Source organism: Pelobates fuscus, chromosome 9 (assembly GCF_036172605.1).
Source record: "Pelobates fuscus isolate aPelFus1 chromosome 9, aPelFus1.pri, whole genome shotgun sequence".
NCBI classification, from domain to species: Eukaryota; Metazoa; Chordata; class Amphibia; order Anura; family Pelobatidae; genus Pelobates; species Pelobates fuscus.
Window position 1 is genome coordinate 131,083,455 of NC_086325.1, and position 23,346 is coordinate 131,106,800.

Below are 23,346 nucleotides of genomic sequence, written 5' to 3' on the forward strand. Positions count from 1 at the left end.
TGCCAGGCCTTTACTGCAGATGCCTTCAGTTATTGTTTGTTTGTGGGTCTTTCCTTCTTTAAGTTTTGACTTTAGCAAGCGAAGTGCATGAACTCCGCAATTGCAGAATATTCCACTTCTTTGCCTTAAACTCCTGGGTTGCTTTCGCAATATGTTTTGTGTCTTTGTCCATCTCTTAAGTGAAGCACCGTTCAACATATTTCACCTAGTATGGCTGAATCTGAGCCAATATATCCCTATACACTTCAGAATTCATCTGGCTGTTATATGAAAAAAAAACATATTTTTTTAAGAGCGATTCCCTTAACCATTCCTTCTTCCTTTTTTTGGAAAGTTCATTCTGCCTTACTGACATTCATATGGAATAAGGAAACGAGCAGGATTAAATTGGCTATTTTACAAAAGTTTAGAACTAGTGGAGGTATGGATTTGCCAAACTTTAGCCATTATTAATCAGTGACTAATGCGGCTATGGCACTATGGCCCAAATTCAACTTGGAGCATGGTGGTGCTCTGTGGCTTGAGATGGGGACTACAAACATTTTATCTATTCTGATCAAAGATGTGTTATGGTTGCTTCCTGCTCAGCTACGGCAGGTGGCGTACATGTTTCCACCTACCAAAGCCACTATTAAGGCTTGGGATGTGTTATATAAAAAGATAAACCCTTCTACCACATGGTCCAGAGTTACCCCCTTGTCGGTGTTGCAACCTGCATTACCTGATCTAGATGTGGAATATTGGCTTTCACATTCTGTCATATGTATTAATGATTTATTTATGTCTAATAATTCTTTATCTATTGACCAGTTACAGGCCAAATTTGGTCTGGACGTCTCTGTGGCCCCTGTACATAGACAGATGGTTGATTTAATTAGTGAACATTTTTATGTTTCTGATCCGGGAGGAGCACAAAATTGACATGTCTACTCTAGAAAATCTCTATGTGCTATGCCTATTTTGCTGGGGAACTTGGTCCAAAATTATTCTATATGACAGGATGGGAAAGGGAGCTGAACAAGGAGTATAGTGTTGAGGAGTGGCATGGGGTATTGGTGCTATGGGGAATAACACAGTCTGTGGCGCTTTTGGAATTTCATTATAAACTTCTAAACATTTATCTAAAACTAATGCATGTTGGAGGGAGTGCGGGCAGGTAGGTACACTATTCCACATCTTTTGGTCTTGTCCCAAGATGAACACCTACTGGAACATACTATTACACCAGAACTGTGTCTCCTGAAGAAACTCCCAGATAAACTGTCCAAGTCTACAGAAATAATTTTGACTCATCTCTTGGTTTCGGCAACTTCAGTTATCCCTCGGTATTGGATGGCTCATACCATTCCATCTATGACTGAGGTATTGCACAATGTTTTTGAAGCCAAAAGGTGTGAGTTGAAATGTAGGACACCTTCTGCTGCTGTGGACTTACTGAAACATGAATGGACACTCTGGAAAGAGGTTGTTAGGGGTTGTTATGGCTTATATGTTTTTCATTAGACCTGCACCAGACCGTATGGTAAAATATCATTATTTTGATTTTATTCTTTAAATATACCAACATTTTAAGACACATATGACATTTTAATTTTACCACTGTTACCTATTACTATTATGGTACTGCTTTAAAATAGACTTAAATTATATTATTGGATGATAGTTATTCATTGTATTCCACCATTTTTTGTTTAGTTTTTTATTTTGTTATAATTATTATATAATATTATACAATTATAAAAACTATTTGAAAGATAATTTATCTGGCTGCTTCTGTCTCCTGTCGCATCATCAATAAACACGGGTGACCCAGTGCCATTGCTAGCAATGCATGCCTATGTTATCACACTACCTCCACTGCGTTTTACAGAAGATGTGGTATGCTTTGGATCATGAGCTGTTCCAAGTACTCCATACTTTTTTTCTTCCAATCCTTTTGATACAGGTTAGTAGAGATACTGCTATCTCTGTGAAGGATAGCCTGTTTTACTTGCATTGAGAGCTCATTTGAGCGCATCTTGTGGGTTCACAGCAACAATTTCCAAATGCGAATGCCACACCTGGAATTAACTCCAGACCTTTTACCTGTTTAATTGATTAAAAAATAAGGAAGGAACAGCCCACACCTGTCCATGAAACACATTCTGAGTCTATTGTCCAACTACTTTTGTTCCCTTAAAATAGAGGGGGCTATATTTTAAAGAGCTGTAATTCCTAAACCCTAACTCGAATTTATGTGAATACCCTCAGAGACTGCACTTTAAGCCCCTATTCATTATTTATCTGTAACTTCAATTTATTTTGGTAGACAACTAAAATAACAAGACTTGTGTCAGTGTGCAAATATGTCCAATCCTAACTATATATTTTAATATAATGCTGGTGCATGGGTGATTTATTTTGTTGAGCCTTATGGTATTCAAGATGGTTTTATACTTAACATCCATATTTTCAGTGCAGACTCCAATTTAACACATTGACTTAAAATATAATCAAATAACATAATGTATTTTGGCATGCAGGGTCAAGAAGACAAACGGAGGACATTATCATAACAATGTGAACTAACTTAACCAAAAAAAAAATTGGTTAGGGCTATTATCACAAATAAGAAAAATAGCCGGTGAGTATAAATGAATTAGCGGTATTCATGTTCTTTTCTCTTCCAGTCACTTGTGTTGCTCATGGATTGGCCCGAGGCTACTAGCTTTGCATGTTTAATTGCTGGATATTACAGACTTCTGGTGGACCCTAAGAAAGGAATCTTCTACAGAGCAGCAGGTCATTTGCCCCCACCACAGATTATCAAGGCAGGTATGGCTTCCATCTCATTTTTCCTAAGACAGGTCCTCCCCTCTAACACTTTAAGTGAGTGTTCTTCCATATATCCAAGGAGATTCATTAAGGCGTTTCATAACATGTCTAGATCTGTCAGAAATAACATATAATCATAAGTTTGGACAAAATGAAAACATTAAGGCAAAACAAAGCACTTCATGAATATTGCATATCCAGAAATTTTGGATCACTTCGAAATATAGAGAAGAAATACAGAAAACATAGTACTCTCCATTACACCACAATTTATTCAGTAAATGGTTAAAAACACTTACACATTCCAATGCCACAGGTTGTATATCATGGAACAAAGTTTCTTATAGAAGTTCTCCAGTGCAACCTCCCTCCGTGCTGGCTTGCTGATATGGGTGGTAGTCACAGGAAAAAAAAGTAAAGGCTCCGGTTAAAGTAAAGGTTTAACGTGCATTCCATCACTCTGTGCCCTCCAGCATTCCAATCTGAAAACCTCGGTTTCGGTTCTGCAAAGGGAACTCCTCCTTATGCGTTTTGTGACTCTGTCACTTCCTCAAAGGCCAGCGTTCTATTGTCATGCAAGCTATTTAAATAGTCTTCATGCCACAAGTCATTTAAGGGACCATATCAGTACATAATAATAAGATCACCACTGAAATGATCTGCATTCTTAAAATGTATAAGTACACCTACTAAAACAGGAAATTACACCTACTAAAACAGGAAATGTTCATTTAATCACACTGCAGTGCTTGCTTATATCATAAAAGTGCAACTTAGTCCATTTGAATAAGCTACTGTTCCAAACCAAAATATTTGTAAATAAAAATCAATTATATTAACCCTTTAAGGACACAGCTTCAGAAGCTGGACTTACCCTTAAGGACACAAGCATTTTTTGCTTTATTTGCTGTTTGTGTTCAACCTCAAAAAAAGGGGGGGAGGGGGGTAAGGGGGGAGGGAATAGATATACAACAAGGGGAATGTCTGTTGGATAGTAATGTGCTTTCCAATGCACAAAAATATCTCATGGACACCACATGAAATATAAGGAAAAAAGAAGAAAAGTGAGAAGAAAATATATAAACAAAAATGCTAGAATGGTTTATCAACTCAAAAGAGAGAGATCTGACTCGTTGAGCAAGATATAGTTACTAGTATGATTTGTAACTAAATACTAAACCGAAGATGCAATCTGTAAGGTGGAGGATCCGAACTAATGGACCCTGCGCTGAACATCAATCACAAAAAAAAACATTGTTGAACAATGGCCGTATAGTCACAGGGATATTGTTCAACAATGTTTTTTTTGTGATTGATGTTCACAGGAATGAAACTGTGTTTTGGTAGGAATTATATTATTTTTAATATACACCTCTAAATTTAAAACTTCAATATAGTCCTTTGATTAAAGGTGAATTTAAGATTGTAATGGTAAAATTTTAACATTTCTAGATTCTAACATATTGGCAATTTGACCATATGAATTCGTTTTCCCACTTGTCCATAAAACGTTTGGCATAAAATAGCAAAAATGTCATTGCTATAGTGTTCCCCTCTATTTATAGATCAAATTTACCATCATTCTAAAACAAATTATGACTTAATATGAATGCATGTTTAACTAAAAAATGTATGTGATCGTTCTTAAGAGTTATTTAATCAGACTGTTAGGTACAAAAGGTCCCTCTCCTCCCTTCATACCACAATTATAAAGCTAAAAACAAAAGGCGGGAACCTGATGCTGCTATGAAAAAAAGTCAGGAAAAGAAAATTACAGTAAGTACAGAGTACATTTTCCCTATTCCTGTCTAATCATAGCAGCATCACACATGGGTAATACCCAAGCTGTAAATATTAGGATGGGTTGGGAAATTAAACAGACTCATACACTGAATAACTGCAAAAATATAACAAATTTAATTCAATGAAGAGAATACACTGAAGACAAAAAAAACTGCCAAATGAAGTGGAAGAAGATGCCACGTCTAGCTTATACTCAGGCCCGGACTGGCCATCGGGCACACCGGGCAAATGCCCGGTGGGCCGCGGTAGCCATGGGCCGTGGCCGGCAGGGGAAGGTCCCAGGATCTCCCCTGCCGGTCTATGCCGGGCCGGCACTATCCGAGAGCCGGCCCCGCTGTTTTCAATGAAGCGCCGGTGAGGGATCTCCCTCACCGGCCCCCCCTTGGAGAGACCTGCGGCTGGGGAGGGAGAGGACCCGGCGGAGCTCTATCTTGCAGCTCCACCGGGTTCCTCTCGCGAGATCCGGCGCGTTGCCATGGCAACGACCGGATCTCGCGAGAGTGAACTCTAGCCTGCAGGCTAGAGTTCACTCACCCACTGGACCACCAGGGAAGATACCAGCGTGCCGGGCTCTCACTCACCAGCGTGCCGATCCCCCCCACCTCCCAGGCTAAAGGTAAGAAGGGGAGGGGGGGGGGGACATAAAGCCTACTTTTTTATTTTATTTTACCCCCCTACTTTTTTATTTTATTTCACACTCAATCCCTTCTAACATGCACACACAGCACTCACACCCAGCACTCTCACTCCCATCACACCCAGCACTCTCACTCCCATCACACCCAGCACTCTCACTCCCATCACACCCAGCACTCTCACACCCATCACACACAGCACTCTCACACCCATCACAGCACTTTCACACACAGCACTCTCACACCCATCACAGCACTTTCACACACAGCACTCTCAAACCCATCACAGCACTTTCACACACAGCACTCTCACACCCATCACAGCACTTTCACACACAGCACTCTCAAACCCATCACAGCACTTTCACACACAGCACTCTCACACCCATCACAGCACTTTCACACACAGCACTCTCACACCCATCACACACAGCACTCTCACACTCAGCACTCTCACACACATCACACACAGCACTCTCACACTCAGCACTCTCACACACATCACACTCAGCACTATCACACTCAGCACTCTCACACACAGCACTCTCACACATCACAATCAGCACTATCACAAAACACATCATACACAGCACTCTCACTCACATCATCCACAGAACTCTCACACTCAGCACTCTCACACACAGCACTCTCACACACATCACACATCACACTCAGCACTATCACAAAACACATCACACACAGCACTCTCACACACAGCACTCTCACACACAGCACTCTCACACACAGCACTCTCACACACAGCACTCTCACACACAGCACTCTCACACACAGCACTCTCACACTCGACACTCTCACACACAGCACCCTCACACACACATCATCCACAGCACTATTACACTCAGCACTCTCACACACATCACACTCAGCATTATCACAAAACATATCATACACAGCACTCTCACACACATCATACACAGCACCCTCATACACAGCACCCTCACACTGCACCCTCACACACAGCATCCATCATACACACATACTGCACCCCTCACATACACACAGAACCTCCCTAACACACTGCACCACACACATACACAATACTTCCAAACACATATATATATACACACACTACATTCCTGACATACACACTCTGGATCCCCTATACACACACTAGATTCATTGTTAGCAAACACATACTACACCCCTAAACACACACACTCTCTACAAACACTACATCACATATACACACACACACACTATAGCCTGTATGCACACACTTGCTACATCCCCTATACACACATTCTCTACAGCCCCTAGCCACATATGCATTACATTACACCACAAACACAATACGACTAAAACCGACCTTATTACACAATACCACACCACAATCAGCTCACTCTGTACACACACACACACACACACAATCCCACAAGCAGGCTCCAAACACAGCACAATACTCTTTCTTGGCATTTTTGTCTCCTGGTATCCATTTATAGAGACGCCAGAGACAAGTTGCAAGGAAACACAGTGCAAGCATGTTATTAAACTTGCTTGCACTGTGCAGAACAAATACAGGGCTTTTTTCTCATGCTAGAGCTCTTTAGCAGAGCTCTGCGCATGGTCTGCCCTGGCCTGCACTTTGAGAAGGGGGCGTGTTTGTCGTTAGTGACGACAAAACACACCCTCTCTGCCCCGCCCCTTCTTAGTGGGCCGCTGTGATAAAAAAATGCCCGGGCCGAATTTTTATCCCAGTCCGGCCCTGCTTATACTGTTTTAGAAAGGTCACTGGAGACAATCCTCGTATGGCACCTCTGCCCAATTAGCCCATGAAATAGCCATAGCTCTAGTAGAATGAGTTCTTATTTTGTTTGGAGGAGGCAAGTTCTTGTGATGATAAGCACTCTGAATGATTATGGAAATCCATCTTTTTAGGTATAGGCTGATGCTGACTCACCTTTTCTTACTTCTGAAGGAAGAACACATAGCTGGTTAGTCTTCCTGTAGGGTTTTACACATCTAGGTAACAAACCAGACACTCTCTAACATCCAGTCTAACATGGAGTCTAGTTTCCGCTTCAGATGCTGGATTAGGAAAAAAAGGAAGGCAGGACCACTTCTTGGGTTAGATGAAAATTCAAAACCACCTTAGGCAAGAAGTCTTGATTAGTACGTAAACTTACCCTATTGTGGAATACCTGAGTACAGGTGTCATCCATAGAGAAGGCTTTAATTTCTTATATACTTCTGGCTGAGGTTATAGCAACCAGAAATTGGGTTTTCTATGTGAGCATGGTAGCGTTTAGACTTTCTAAAGGAGAAAAAGGACTTTCAGTTAGGGCATCCAAAACCAGAGGAAGATCCCAAGGAGGAGAGAAATTCCTCTTGGGAGGTCTAATGCCTTGAAGAATCTTGAAATTAGTGGATCAGATGACCATGATATGTTGCCTAAAGCTAAAAGTGCCGATGATTGTACTTTAAAAGTACTAAGGCTAAGACCCCTATCAAGTCCTTCCTTTAGAAATTCCAAAACTTGAGTATTAGCAGGATTGCTAAAATCAACAATTTTAGAGGATGCCCAGGTGTCCCAGACTCTGTAGTAACATTCAGAAGTCAATCTTTTTCTGGACTTCAAAAGAGTATTAATAACTGCTCTAGAAAGGCCCATATTCTTTAGTCTCTCCTTTTAAAGAGCCATGCCCCTAAATTCAATAGTTGGGGATTGGGATGAAACACTGGCCCTTGGTTCAGGAGGTCAAATCTCAGTGGTAGCGGCCAATGATTAGCAAAGGGAACCAAGGTCTCTTTGGCCCTATTGGAATGACAGCAATTACCTTTCTTCAGTCTGTCCATACTTTCCTCAGGAAATGGTGTATCATCAGCAAAGGAGGGAATGCATACCCCAGATCGAAGTTCTATCTCTGAGATAGGGCGTCTTGCCCCGCTGACAGTCGGTCTGGATGAAGAGAGTAGAACTTCTGAATCTGACGAATCTCCGGAGTGGTCATAAGATCGATCTGAGGTATGCCCCACCAGAGTGTGATTTCCTTCAATACCATAGGGTGAAGTCTGCATTCTCCCGGGAGAACGTCTGATCTGCTTAGAACGTCTGCAATCTTGTTCTGAGTACCCGGAAGATAAACTGCTTTTAGACCTTGAAGATTGGATAAGGCCAGAGCCATGATAGGAGACAGTTCCTCTAGAAGGAGCCTGCTGCGAGTACCATCTTGATTGTTTATATAGGATGCAACTGCCCGGTTGCCCATCTTTATAAGGATTATAAGGATTCATTTGTTTGTCAAAAAAAGGAAGGAAACTTTGAAGAGCTTTTAGAATTGCTCGTAGTTCACTCAGGTTGGAATGTAGACAACTCTTTGGGGTTCCACTTCCTTTGTTTCCATTGGGAATTGTAGAGGGCAACCCACCAATAGGAACTTGCATCTGTCATTATAGTGTGCCAAATTATTTTTTTTCCAGACAAAATCCTTGATTCCACCAGTTCAAATGTGGTTTCACCTGAGGAGGAATACATATTATCTTTTCCCAGTCTGCACTTTCTTTGTTGAATTGATGAAGAAAACATTTCTGGATAGGTCTGAATCTCCACTGAGCCCATTTCACCAATCCTATCATAGATGTCATTGAGCCCATCAAGCTCATAAGGCTTCTTGCAGATGTATGTTTGATTCTTAACAACTTTGTGACTTTGTCTTGTATCTTGTAAATTCTCCCTGGAGACAAGAGGACTTGTGCATTTGAGGTGTCTATCACAGCCCCTATAAATATTATTCTCTGGGAAGGAGTAAGAGTGCTTTTTTCTGTATTTATTAGCCATCCATGGTCTTGGAATACTCTTGTGACTGATTGCGTGTGAATGGTAATAGTCTGACAAGAAGGGCCTACTATCAAAACATTGTCTAAATAGTGGAATGTTTGTATACCTTGTTTTCTTAGGAATGCAATCAGGGTAATGAAAGTCTTGGAAAACGTTCTTGGAGCCAGACTCAGACCGAAAGAAAGGCCCTTGAACTGGAAGTGCTCTCCCAGAACCCAAAATCTTAGAAACTTGATGTGGTTCCTGTGTACTTGTATCTGGTTGTAAGCGTCCTTTAAATCTATTGAAGTCACCCATTCTCCTTTCTTCATGTTTTTTACAATAGTAGAAATGGATTCCATCTTGAAAGTTCTCTCCTTCAGCATGGCATTTACTTTTTTTAGATCTAAGATTAGTCTCCAATTCCCCTGGGGTTTTGGTGCTAGGAATACAGTAGAGTATATACCTTTGTATCGGCTTTCTTTCGGGACTTCCTCTATTACCCCTTGGTTTAGAAGTTTTTGGATGCATTCTTTCATGGCTTCTTTTTTTCTGCCTTCTTGATTTTATAAAGGTATTTCTTCTTGGAAACGTCTCAAATTCTATTAAGTAGCCTTCCCTTATAATGGATAGAACCCATGTCTCTGTGATGTTTAAGGTCCAGATAGGATAGAATATCTGCAGTCTACCTCCAATCTGCCCTGTCTGAATCTGCCGACCTTCAGACGTTTTTATTAGAAGTCATAGGTCCTTTCCCTCTTGTGCTTTTGGCAAAAGATGTCTGTTGGTAATTTCTCCAGTTCGAGTATCAGGAGTATTCTCTCCCTGGTCTATAGGTTCTGTTCTGACGAAAGGACCAATCTCTATCCCTCTTGTTCCTCCAGGAAGAGGATGATGGTCTTCTCTCCTGTGGTAAAACGTTTTTTTTTGCAGTTGGCTGCCTTCTGAATGGCCTCATCCAATACTTTACCAAATAATAAATCTCCTTGGAAAGGGAGACCACACAGCAAAGACTTTGAGGCATAGTCTGCTCCCAAGGAGTGTACCCATAGAGCCATTCTTGAGGCCACTGTCAATGCCATACTTTTGCAAGCATTTTTGTAATCTCCACTGAACAAAACTCATTAGCCATCTTGAAATCTTTCAAGCTTTCTACCAGACTTTCTCTGCAAACTCCACTTTCAATATCATGTTTAAGGTTTTCCCCAAACCTTGAGAGCTCTAGATAATGTAATCAGAACGACTGCCGGGTGTAGTGCTGACCCCAAAGACAAGTAGGCCTTTATTAGGTCTGCGTCTAAACGTTTATCCATCGGTTCCGTCAGGTATGCCATTGAGTGAATAGGTAAGGTTGTTCTTTTAGCCATTCTTATTACTGAGGCATCATTTTTCGGGATGGAAATCCAAGCTTTACACCCTCAAGATTTTATACTTCAAATTTCTTTTCTGGTTTGTTCCACTCCTGAAATATCACATCTTTGATAGCAGAGTGGACCGGAAAGGTTGGTCTGGTTGACTTCAAATCTTCAAATCTTCAAAATATCTGTTGGCTTCAAGCAAGTCTGGTCTTTCTTCCTGGAGTCTTAAAGTGTTTCTTAAGAGCGTTAGCAGTTTGTCAATGGACCTAGAGTCCAAAGATCTAGGAGAATGATGTGACTCCACTTCCTCTTTTTCTGATAATTCCAAAAGATCAGAGTCTTCTTCTGATTCCGATGACTGAGTTTCAGTTCTAGTTCTTTTGCTAGAATATTGTTTCTCAGTCGTACTCCTAAACCCTTCGACAATAGCCTGAGATATCCATTTCTTAAGATATTCCTAGATATATGGTCTTGGTAGCTTTTTCCGCTACTTCCATCAGGCCAGAGAAATTGCAATTCATGCATTTATTGGATTTTAATTTTCTGGGTGGAGAGTCACGAGTTTTGCTGGGGCTGAAATATAAGGCCACATAATATATGTTAGCCAAAATTGGCACTAAAAAAACAAACAACAAAAAAACAACAAAAAATACTTTTTTATACATTTGGCTCATCTATTTTTTTTCGAGAATCAGATCTTCTGGAGGCAAAGGGAGAAGCCATACTAGAATAATTAAGTTAAAAACTTTATCTGCTATAGCTGATAGTATTTCTATATTTCTAATCTCTTAGAATATGTACAGAAAAGATTGTTTTATAATAATATGATATCAAGAAATTATCACCATACCTGATATAAGCCAATTTGAGCAGAAATAGTCTCTGAGGCACACAGGATCAATTTGCTGACTGTGTGTGTAGGCGCTCTTTCGGGCAGACTATGACTAGACCCTGCGGCATAAAGGGCAAGCCATCGGGCCCTCGGTCACAGACCGATGACCCAACACTTCAGTCTTCCCTAAGGTGATTTAGGCAGCAGTGAGGCCCCTGCCAGCGCGAGGCCCTAGCTGAGTGTGTGTGCGTTTGTTTGTTTTTTTGTTTTGTTTTTGGGGGGGGGGGGGGAGTATAATAATAGTTTAGCTTTCTCTCTTAATTTACCTATTTTCCCAGGTACTTTACTCCCAAACAAACCCTTCTCTCTTTACAGTTCCACTGAATGTGTATGTTGAGGCACTGGTATAATGTTAGAGGTATAACTTAAAGGGACACTCCACAAATTTAAAACACTGTGTAGTATAGATATCTGCAATGAAAATATGCATGCATTTAAATTATGTCGTTTTTCACTGGGAGTATATCTAGAAACAGCTTGCAAAAGCTGCAGATCTCTTCTCTGAAGCCTTTGCAAGCCCTCCCCTTCTAACCCGGCTCCTAATTTGTAGCTGTCCAATCACAGACTTCCCAAGCAGCTCATTGAGATGTGTTTGATTGACAACCAATGTATCAAGGTTAATTTATAAAAATGCCAATTTCTATTGAAATCTACACAGAGGATAGGAAACCAGCTTATTGCACCAATAATAAGTCAGAATAAAGCTTACTTAAGTATTCAGAGAGAATTTATCTGGCATGCTGGAGTGCTTCCATGGCAGCTCACTGGAGCTAAGTACATCGAGACCTGGATGCTGTCTTGCCAGCTCCTGTTAAGGTGAAATAGCTTCCTTCTCCCAGTGTGTGTGAGTATATATACCTCTTATATGTGGCCAGGGAAGGGGGACATTACACTACCAGAGGATCTGGAGGCATTGAGCAGGCTGCCAGGTGTATGTAGTGAAGAAGGGGTCTAGCCAACATGATATTCAACTTCTGGCAGCTCCTCTAATCAACTCTTGGTTGAGTGTATTCTACGTGTTGCGCCGAACACTGCAATGGTAACCCGTGGCAACACTCTGATGTCCAGGGGCTCGCAAGAGTAAGAGACAACTTCTGGAAGCCGAAGATCATGTGTGCTGGCCCCCCTCTTCACTGTACTGACTGCCGAGGCCCACAGGGGCAGAGCTGGAACTAATGTAGAGAGGGTCCTGGTTCAAGAATTATTTTTTAAGCCCCCCCCCCCCCCCCCAGCACAAGGGTGGTCAAAATGTAGATCCCCATCTGTTGTACAAGTTCAACAATGCATTGCCTGTTGGGCATCTACAACTGCCCATCCTTTCAGGTTTTTATTTAGCACTAAGCAGTGTTTGTGCGTTTGAATGTAAGCTTGTTTTTGTATGGAGTATGTGTGTGTGAAAGTTGGCTTTTGAATACAGGTGTGCTTTTGTGTGTAAACACTGCCACACACAGACACATATACATGCACTCACACACACACACACACACACTGATACACATACACTGATACACATTCAGATACACAATCACACACTTACATAGTAAAGACAAAAAGGGAATGAGGGGGCACACCCGGAAGATGTATTTTACAGGAATGGTGCTGCTGTAGAGACCACAATTTATACGTAATACATATTAAGGAACAGCGGACACATAAAATTACTTGACTTTATGTCATAGTGAGAGTAGAGATCCATAATATGGGTTTGATTTAAAGGGGGGCAGACTTGGTGAGCAGAGTAGAGGTGTCTTTGGACCCAGGCAGCACAATGTCTTGGGCAGGCCCTGTATAATAACAGTCACCTATTCAGATTAGCTGTGACACTAAGTTGTACACATTAATAGTAAAATTCTATAGATGTGTGTAATAATCAAATAACTTCTTGTAAATGTTGTAAACATTTTCTTGATAGTATCATAAAATATTGTCCAAAAACTGGAATGGTTGATGTAAACATAATAAATGTTGTTTCTCTGTTACTATTTTAGATCACCTCAGTGTGCCCACAGTGTCACGCATACCGCCCTCAGCCAAGGCACCACCCTCCTCCAGCCATCCTTCAGAATTCCCCAACTCAAAGGTCTCAAGCACAGGTCTACCTTCCACCCCCAAGGGCCCGAAGCCTATCAGTTTGTGCTACCTCCACCTACAGGGAAAGGAGGGAAGAGATGTCAATCAGAACCTTGTCACAGAGGAGGCTCGGCCAAGAACAAAGTCTGACCCCACTCCCAAGGGGTTATCAAGTGAACCGGGCACGTCAGAATCAGTTAGTCCGACCGAAGTCAGCCGGTCCCGTTCCTTCACTATGGACACCCAGGTGAAGCTGGAAAACATAGAGTTCTACTGTGATTCTTGCAAGGCTAAGATGAAAAATCGACTTGGGGGTAGTAATGGGGGTATGAAATGCTCAAATCCATGTGGCATCTCTACATGCAAAGAAAATATAGTGGACCTCATATCTTTGCCACCTCCTGAACATAAAAGAGGGAAAGAAGAAGAAGAGGAGGAAGAAGAAGATGAAGAGGAAAAAGAACGGGAGGATGAGGGAGAAGAGGATACAAGGGAAAAAGACGTAAGGGAGACTGTATCACTACTTCCTACTGCAGCTCCACCTCCACCAGGTTTTGGTGACAACAGTTCTGATGAGGAAGAATCTAAGCAACAGGATGGGAAAGGGCAGGAGAAGGGCAAGAATCAGGAGAAGAGCAGTGTAATCCTGGGAGCTAGATATGAAGAGTTGCCAGTCACTTTGATAGACAACGTCCAGACAAGGACAGTTAGGGACCATGCAAGGGATCTGGATGATGCTCTGGTGTCTACCCTGCAAGCTCTGGAGGCTCTTGCTGCTTCTGAGGACTTTCCCAGCCCAGCCCCCCAACCTTCAACAGGTAACATGCAGTCTTTATAATTGACGTCTTGTTACATATACCTAAAAATCAAATCTGTATGTTATAAATAGCTCAATTGTATTTATATTAGATTGTCGTACATCTTGGATTTCATGTAATGGAACAGTCCCACCAGCCTGGATTTGTTCTTGGGGTCTATGAATACCAAAGAAATGTCCTAATAAGCACACTGCAAAGGCACAATTAGATACACTCCTCTTTGCAAACTGCACTTGGGACATTCATCCCATGTGGGATTGCTACATTAACGCTCTGTTACTGTGGGATACCCTAAATGAGGCTAGCCAGTATGGCAACCTGTCAGCCTAACACAAATGTGTAATAGAATTCTAATAAGTGCTATGTGTGCTTAAATAATATCCATCTATTACATTTAAAGTATTGAATTTTTCACTCACCCACATATTATAACGTCCCATGAAACACAAATAAATAGCATATATAATTTCACTATAAGTCACTCTATATACAATAAATACAATACTGATTAAATACACCAATTTAGACAAAGACAAGAGAAAAATGAAAATCATAGCGTAACATATAACATAAAAGACAGATCAGTCCTTGCACTCAGATTAACCCTGCAAAATATTTTCAGTGCCGGGTGCTGAAATAGCCACAGCCAAAATAAACAAAAATTATTTCAAACATGGGCTAGCACTCACGGTCATGTAGTAAAAAGTAGAAATCTTTATTTGAGTTATTCCATAAAATCGACGTTTCAGCCCACATCCGGGGCTTTCCTTAGGATCAGCAAAAAAAAAAAAAAAACATATAACATGTCATGTAGCAGCGATGATGTAAATGGATCTACTCACATGGTCTAGAGAAGTATACAGGCTCTATATTAAAAGCTTGTCGGTGCTCCCTTAACACCTCTTGCCAGGCTCCCGTGCATCACAACACGTTTCAGTTTCATTCTCATCAGGTAAGCCATTTATAGACTTAGGTCTCTGCAGGGTCTTAAAAACACCAACAAGAAATCTTGCACAGAAAATGGCACTTTATTGCAGTATAGATTTAAAAAAAAAAAAAAACAATAATAAGGCTAAGAATATAAAGGTCAGGCCAGCCTCCCATGCAGGACAACTCATTTTTATCAGGTGCATATACTCCCCCCAGTTCTTACAAGTCCATTTATAAGGTCCAACAAATGAAGATCCATCCCTCTGTGCAGCTGTTTCATATGGCTCCACATCATATGATTGTCAGACTCGTGCATTTTCCATCAACGCCTACTTACTAACCACTCCAAGCTGTATAGGCTCGAAAGCCTACTACCAATTAAGCATATTAGGTGATGTGCATCTCTGTAATGAGAAGGGGTGTGGTCTAATGACATCAACACCCTATATCAGGTGTGCATAATTATTAGGCAACTTCCTTTCCTTTGGCAAAATGGGTCAAAAGAAGGACTTGACAGGCTCAAAAAAGTCAAAAATAGTGAGATATCTTGCAGAGGGATGCAGCACTCTTAAAATTGCAAAGCTTCTGAAGCGTGATCATCGAACAATCAAGCGTTTCATTCAAAATAGTCAACAGGGTCGCAAGAAGCGTGTGGAGAAACCAAGGCGCAAAATAACTGCCCATGAACTGAGAAAAGTCAAGCGTGCAGCTGCCAAGATGCCACTTGCCACCAGTTTGGCCATATTTCAGAGCTGCAACATCACTGGAGTGCCCAAAAGCACAAGGTGTGCAATACTCAGAGACATGGCCAAGGTAAGAAAGGCTGAAAGACGACCACCACTGAACAAGACACACAAGCTGAAACGTCAAGACTGGGCCAAGAAATATCTCAAGACTGATTTTTCTAAGGTTTTATGGACTGATGAAATGAGAGTGAGTCTTGATGGGCCAGATGGATGGATTGGTAAAGGGCAGAGAGCTCCAGTCCGACTCAGACGCCAGCAAGGTGGAGGTGGAGTACTGGTTTGGGCTGGTATCATCAAAGATGAGCTTGTGTGGCCTTTTCGGGTTGAGGATGGAGTCAAGCTCAACTCCCAGTCCTACTGCCAGTTTCTGGAAGACACCTTCTTCAAGCAGTGGTACAGGAAGAAGTCTGCATCCTTCAAGAAAAACATGATTTTTATGCAGGACAATGCTCCATCACACGCATCCAAGTACTCCACAGCGTGGCTGGCAAGAAAGGGTATAAAAGAAGAAAATCTAATGACATGGCCTCCTTGTTCACCTGATCTGAACCCCATTGAGAACCCCATTGTGGTCCATCATCAAATGTGAGATTTACAAGGAGGGAAAACAGTACACCTCTCTGAACAGTGTCTGGGAGGCTGTGGTTGCTGCTGCACGCAATGTTGATGGTGAACAGATCAAAACACTGACAGAATCCATGGATGGCAGGCTTTTGAGTGTCCTTGCAAAGAAAGGTGGCTATATTGCTCACTGATTTGTTTTTGTTATGTTTTTGAATGTCAGAAATGTATATTTGTGAATGTTGAGATGTTATATTGGTTTTACTGGTAAAAATAAATAATTGAAATGGGTATATATTTGTTTTTTGTTAAGTTGCCTAATAATTATGCACAGTAATAGTCACCTGCACACACAGATATCCCCCTAAAATAGCTATAACTAAAAACAAACTAAAAACTACTTCCAAAAATATTCAACTTTGATATTAAGTTTTTTGGGTTCATTGAGAACATGGTTGTTGTTCAATAATAAAATGAATCCTCAAAAATACAACTTGCCTAATAATTCTGCACTCCCTGTAAAGTGGTGTTTTCTTTGTAAGTTCTCATTTGTATTTTTAAAACCTTGCCTGTTAAGGGGGCACCTACCAGCTTTTAATATGTGTATTGCTGTCTATTGTTCATTGCTCTGGAGTCTGGACCATGCCATGTGAATTGATCCATTTACATCATTGTTGGTACATTGTCATGTTATATGTTGAGCTATGATTTTATATTTTTCCCCTATCTTTGTCTAAATATATGCATTTATCAAGTATCGCATATAGAATGGCTTTAAAGGAAAGTGTGTATATATATACTGCCACTTCCCCCTAAATTCATTATCAAAATTGCATAAGAAATAAGAATAAGGTGGGATAACAGTTACTGTTGCATAACCTGCTTCTTTTGCTTCTTACCAATCAGGCTCTCTTCAGATTCAGATTCCCTTCAAATCTGTTTCTCTCTTTTTATATGTTTCAGGCCTCATTGTCCTTGCTGCCATTACACCTGAATCCTCCCTTGACTCTGGTCATGAAACAAACTCATCAGAACTGACTGATATATCAGAGATGGTGTCAGCCATGAAGCAACATCACAACACTGCCTACTTCTTGACACATCATCTTAATAAGGAAAGTATTCTTTCAAGAAAGGATCTCCCTTTCAGAATCCAGACCTGTACTGCACAAGCAGTACTCACTTCTCCTTACCCTTTGGGTTGCAAAGAGACCAGTCCACTTGTCAAAACCACATTACAACAAAATATTGGAGGGCCAGACTCACAGCAGGAGTCAACCATTTCAACCACACCACTATCCAATTCACCCCATAATTTAAACAATGATATCTCGCAAGTTATATCCCCTAGCAAGCCTAAGGAAGATCCAAATTTGAATGCAGTGCCAGTGACCATAAAAACTCCTCAAAACACATCAAATAAGAAAACTAAACCCACTTTAACAGCCACTGATGGGCCTTCAGAGCAGAGCTTGCCATTCCCAATTCTAAAGATACCAAGTAGTGGAGCATCACCCTGGAAGGAAGGTAATGTTAGGGAGAATTTACAGTCTCCTGAAAGTCCATGTGGCTGTCATTTTTCAAAAAGAGAATCATCTACAAACATATTGGATGAGCCTAGAAATGATGTGCTTCATCTATCCCCAACAGATGATGAGAGACTCCATGCCAAAGCATGCTCTGCTCGAAGTCTAGAGGAGCAACACCAAAGTCACAAAATAGTTGATAAGCAGGAGATGATCAAATCCCATGTGGATTCTGCTGGTTCTGTCATCACAGAACAAAAGGAGTTATCTGAGAAGACCGTAAAAGCAAATGATATGCCAGGTTCCATAGTTCGAAGTATAGACAATGCAAAAGTAATGATCAAACAAGACAAAGATATCACTACAGGTTCACAAGTAATGGAAAAAATGCCTGCTTCAATAAAGCTGGAGGATTGTGATGCCCCAGCTAAACCTAGAACTCGGGTGCCATTCAGGTTTCGGAACCTCTTTTCTGCCACATTTCCTACACGTATGAGGAGAGAGACTGATGAGCGTCAGGCTCAATTACGTAAGGTTAAACAATATGAGATGGAGTTCCTAGAGGAACTATTAAAACCACAAGGTAAGGTAAGCACCCAACGCAAGGAAATTTCTCACCCATTAGTGCCTGGTCGTTGTTCTTGTCAGGTCCGAAGCAGTCCTCTACAAAAGGTGCCAGGCATGTCTCGTGAGCAAAGACGGAGCTGTGACTGTAAACGCATTATAAGAGGTATCAGAGTGCCTGTCAACCCTCCTATAGAGCAAGAGCCCAGAGTAAGACAAAGTACAGCATCCCCAGGACTACGCTTAGTGCGCTCTGCCAGTCTGGAGTCACGAGGTACTGAGAAGACAAATTTGTGTCTGAAGACCTGTGCTACACAGGATGAAACTTCTGTTCATTATTCAAAATTGACACAGAGACATGCTGAAGGTGAAAAGAGAGAAGTTTCATCTAATCTCCCTCCTCCCAAGATTCAGAAAAAAGAAAGTGAAAGCACTGTGTTGAAAAACAAAGTGCCAGAAATGTTGAATAGGGAAGACAGAAAAACTCCTGTTATCATTCCACGACAAGAGGAAATATTTTCCATGCAAGCAAAAATACCTGAAGAAGAAGGGGCAGTTTCCGGAGAGAAGTGCTGTTCCATACGTCACTGCTTTACGTGTCGGAGATGCTCCTCTGCAGAAGACAGCAATGAGAGGGATGAGCTGTCCTATTCCATTCCAATGCAGATCCTGCCAGGCATGAGGCTGAATGCAGAGGCCACCCCAGTAGTAAGTCAAACTCTTCAAGTTCTAGATGCCACTGTTTGTAGTGGCAGTGAAGCTAGTCAAACTCAGGAGATTGACCTCCGAACTGCTACAATTGAGGGTAGCTTGGCAAAAGTTAATGCCTTACGTGGACACTGTTATTCCCTTCCTGATGGATTCATGTCAGTGCAGCTTGACACTAGTGAACTACTTACAGTATTACGCCAGTGCTTAGTTAGCCCTGAAGCAGGAGATCCCAAACTCGATGCTGTTAATCTGAACCAACACAAGCAGGAGCTGACCTTGCGCTTCAAGGAGTTCCGAGCCTCTTGTAGGAGGATGGCTGGAGTAGATAAAAGTCCACAGCACATGCTAACTGCTGTTGCTTGCAGTTTCCAGGTTCTGTGTGGTCTCATAGAGACTTTTGTAAGATTGGTCTTTGTGGTCCGTTCAGACAGTCAACGGCAAGAACTCCTAGGAAAAGTGGAAGAGGTTGTTAGAAATTATACCTTTTTGCTCAGGGCAGCAGAGGAGTCAAGTGTACGGACATCAAGTCAGAGTCGAACTGTGGTGGGTCAGCTAGCCAAGCAATCAGCCACAGTAGCCACAGCGGTTAGTACTTTCTCCCGTTCCATCAAAACACTTATGAGCAAATAGAGAGAAAAAACATTTAGGAATGACTGGATTGTTATACTTGCTGGAGAGTTTAAAGTATTGTCTTGTCTGCTAAGCCTTTTTGAATCCACAGCCTTCTATTAAAATATATTGGGACTTGGTTAACTTCCAAGAAGACGAAGATAAATAATTGCCTATTAAGTGTAAGAGACTGAAATGAACGTAAATGCCTTTTACTGGTGAATATAATTAAATGTGACTAATCTCTTCAAAATGTTAAAGGTGGTAGAGAGATATGAGAAACTGATAGGAAATTACATCGTGTTTATATCTTACCCGTTCCACTGTGACATGCTCTGCTTCTCACATATTCTCTTCCAGAAAGTGAGATTAATGTATCTTAAAAATCTCATGTGAGGAAAGTGAAAGTGTGATTAAAGTGGCATGACCCCCTCAAGTCCAGATACCTCTTCATCGAGGTTAATGCAGTAGATTCGCTCCAAACAAGGAATATTACCTGTAGCTAGTTGTATTCCAAGCCTTGGGCAGCTTGACTTTTTCAGAAATGTAAGGGAGATATTAACAAAACGGGGGGGGGGGGGGTGTATGAAGCTGTGCACAAGTGAACCTTGCTCCAAACAATTTGGGATTTATCAACTAAACTTTGAGTTTTCATCCAAGTTTAAGAAAAAATGTATGCAATGCTCAATTTATGTTAATCATTTCTACCTCACCTGGAGGTATTTGCTGGCTGGAAAAGAAGCATCATAGAGTTGCGTTAATTTGAACGGAGGTCGCCCAAGTATCTCAGATGTTGATTGAGAATTACCTAACAAGCAATCACACAAAACATTAATGGTTGTACATACTTCCATACAGTATACTAGAATTTAAATTAATAAATAAATTTAAGGCAAGTATTTAGTCCAAAGATCCCACTAAATCAGGAAAGCTTTTGACTGATGTACAGGGAGAAGGGGTTACAAAAGCAAACAGTCCAAGGTACTTGCTCCACATGTTTCCCCAATCCAGTACACAAGGATTAAATATATCTGTTGGTGTGGCCAGAGCCAGCCTCCTTCCTTATACTAATTAATATATTGTAAAGCCCCGAACCCGATAATACTACTAAACAAGATTGGGTATACTCAGTCTGGAATACTAGATGTTCTACCAGTCTGTAATGAGTTTCAAATTGACCAAAGAACCCCCAAAAGAGAGAATACATGGATTCTGTATGACCAGTCCTTCATACTACAATAAAAGAAATAATGAAAATAAGTCCTTACTCTTACAAATGTATGAGGACAGGAGTATTTTTCCTAACATTTACCTGTAAAATAAATACTTGTAATTGAATTACCATAATAAATGCTTCTGAATATGCAGTGGAAAGTATACACCCCATACGACATAATGTGAATTGTGAATGGCTGTTTACACTCACAATATCTGATTCTGTCTCATTCTAAAGTAGCGACTGAATGACAGTGGAAATGTCCTGGGATATGTATGCTATGAACTGTAACATAGGAATATGAATTCCCCTGTACAACTGGGAGACACCTTTTTTCATATCAATTGCATTAAATTACTTTTTTTTTTTTGCAGCTGGGTTTGCAACAGTGCCCCTCTACACATTTTAATTATTTGTATAAAGCTATATGCATAATAAATGTCACTGAAAAAAATTATTACTGCAATTAAAAGAAAAGGGGATGGATAGACTAACTGCTACATGGCAAAATTCTGAGTAGCAATGACTACTTTTTTGGAATATTTTAGAGGGTCACTCTAAAAATTTTGCATCATTACAAAGGGTAGGTATAATGCAGAATGCCCTCTGCTACCTGTACAAACATGTATTCCTAAGGCTGTAGCTTGCACATTGTGCAGCACTGCCCCAGGAAGCACCTCAAGTAGCCATATGAGGAGTGGTCAGTGGAGTTATCACTAGGTTGTAATGTAAACACTGCATTTTCTCTGAAAATACAAAGTTTACTGCAACAATACCTGTAGGGAATTATTATTATACTCACCAGAATAAATACAATAAGCTGTCTGGCATGTTCTATCATTTTCAAATGGGAGACAGGTGAAGCAACTTGGTGCTAGTATAGATGAGTCAGTAATACACATTCTGAATCTATATAGATTTTATGTATAAGACAGTGTAAACATTTTTGCTTCTCAATGTTTAGAGCATTTTATCTGATGACAGATGCAACAAAAATTAATAGATAAATTAATGAACCATACATCGAAGATGTACACATAACTACACATATACTATATTTTTTTATATATACATACTTTTCCCATAGAGATGCATTGATCCAGCGTTTTGCCACGCGTGGGCATTAACCTCCTAATGTTTTGCTATGGGAAAGCATTGGATTGGCTGAGATCATCAGTTTATTAGAAGAATCTAAATAAAAATAAAATCTAAATAAATAAAAAATTAAAAAATTAAATCAAGATTTGGTGTGACCGGGGGGCGTGGCTAGCTGAGATACAGAGCAGACGTGCTGGCGGATAGCTCCGGCTCCAAATCCCTAAAGAACGGCTGTTTTACAAGTGAATTACCTCCGAAACGAGCCCCAAACACGCCTCACTATCCTCTAGAATATAATGGGGAGAAAACACAAAAAAAACGCCCGTCCGGAGAGCGCAAATCACCCTGATATCAGACTCTCCTTTGACCGGTCACAGGCCCGCAACAAAATGGCGCCGAGCAGACCATGCGGCTCCAGCGACTCCAGCGAGTCAATAGACGAAGAGGATTTGCCCCGACCTACCAGCGGAGTACACCTGCAGGCAGACTCGGACTCTGATGCCTCTCCCTCCACAAAAGGAGACATAAAAAAACTCCTCCAAGACCTAAGAGCTGTATGGAAGGCAGACCTGGCAGGGGTACAGACGGAGGTTGGCGGGCTGCGGCAGCGGATTACAGCAGTGGAATCCAGAGAGACATCCCGGGAACAGCGACAGGCAGATACCCAAGCACAGGTGGACGCCCTCACACAACAGATTGACAACCTGTCACGTACGGTGGCATCGCTGGAGGCGAGACACCGTAGGAGGAATGTCCGGATCCGGGGAGCACCAGAAACGGTGACCCCGGACTCCCTGCTGGACTTCGCCCACAAGGTGACACAGGCAATGGGGGTCAAACGAGCGGGAGATGCACCGCTATTTGTGTCGGCCTTCAGGATCAGGAAGGCTCCAACCGCCCCAGCGGACGCTCCTCGGGACATAATTGCGGTAACCCGAGACGCATCAGTAAAATCGGCCATCATGGCCTGCTCCAGGAAGTGCCCCAGCATATTGGTAGATGCCAACAAGATAACGGTATATGCGGACTTACCATTCTCAGTGCTCTTAGCCAGACGCAAGTTCCTGCCCATCACCAAGCTCCTGAGGGAACACAACGTCAGGTACCGATGGGGAGTCCTGGGCACCCTGGTGGTGCCAAGAGGGGAGGAGATCCATGTCCTATCGGCCACCGAAGACCCAGCAGACTTTCTGCAGCAACTCCAGCTGCCCCCTGGGCCC

At 41.5% G+C, this 23,346-nt stretch overlaps 1 protein-coding gene across 1 annotated transcript in view; it reads left to right on the plus strand.

The window, feature by feature from the left end:
* Window positions 1–21,393, plus strand: part of FRMPD3 (FERM and PDZ domain containing 3) — a 212,939-nt gene extending 191,546 nt beyond the window's left edge. The window contains exons 13-15 of the mRNA XM_063432397.1: window positions 2,670–2,814; window positions 13,266–14,165; window positions 17,366–21,393. Of these exons, the coding sequence (XP_063288467.1) occupies window positions 2,670–2,814; window positions 13,266–14,165; window positions 17,366–19,833 (3,513 nt within the window). The 3' untranslated portion in view covers window positions 19,834–21,393. The remainder of the gene's footprint in view (window positions 1–2,669; window positions 2,815–13,265; window positions 14,166–17,365) is intronic.
* The last annotated feature ends 1,953 nt before the right edge of the window (window positions 21,394–23,346 follow it).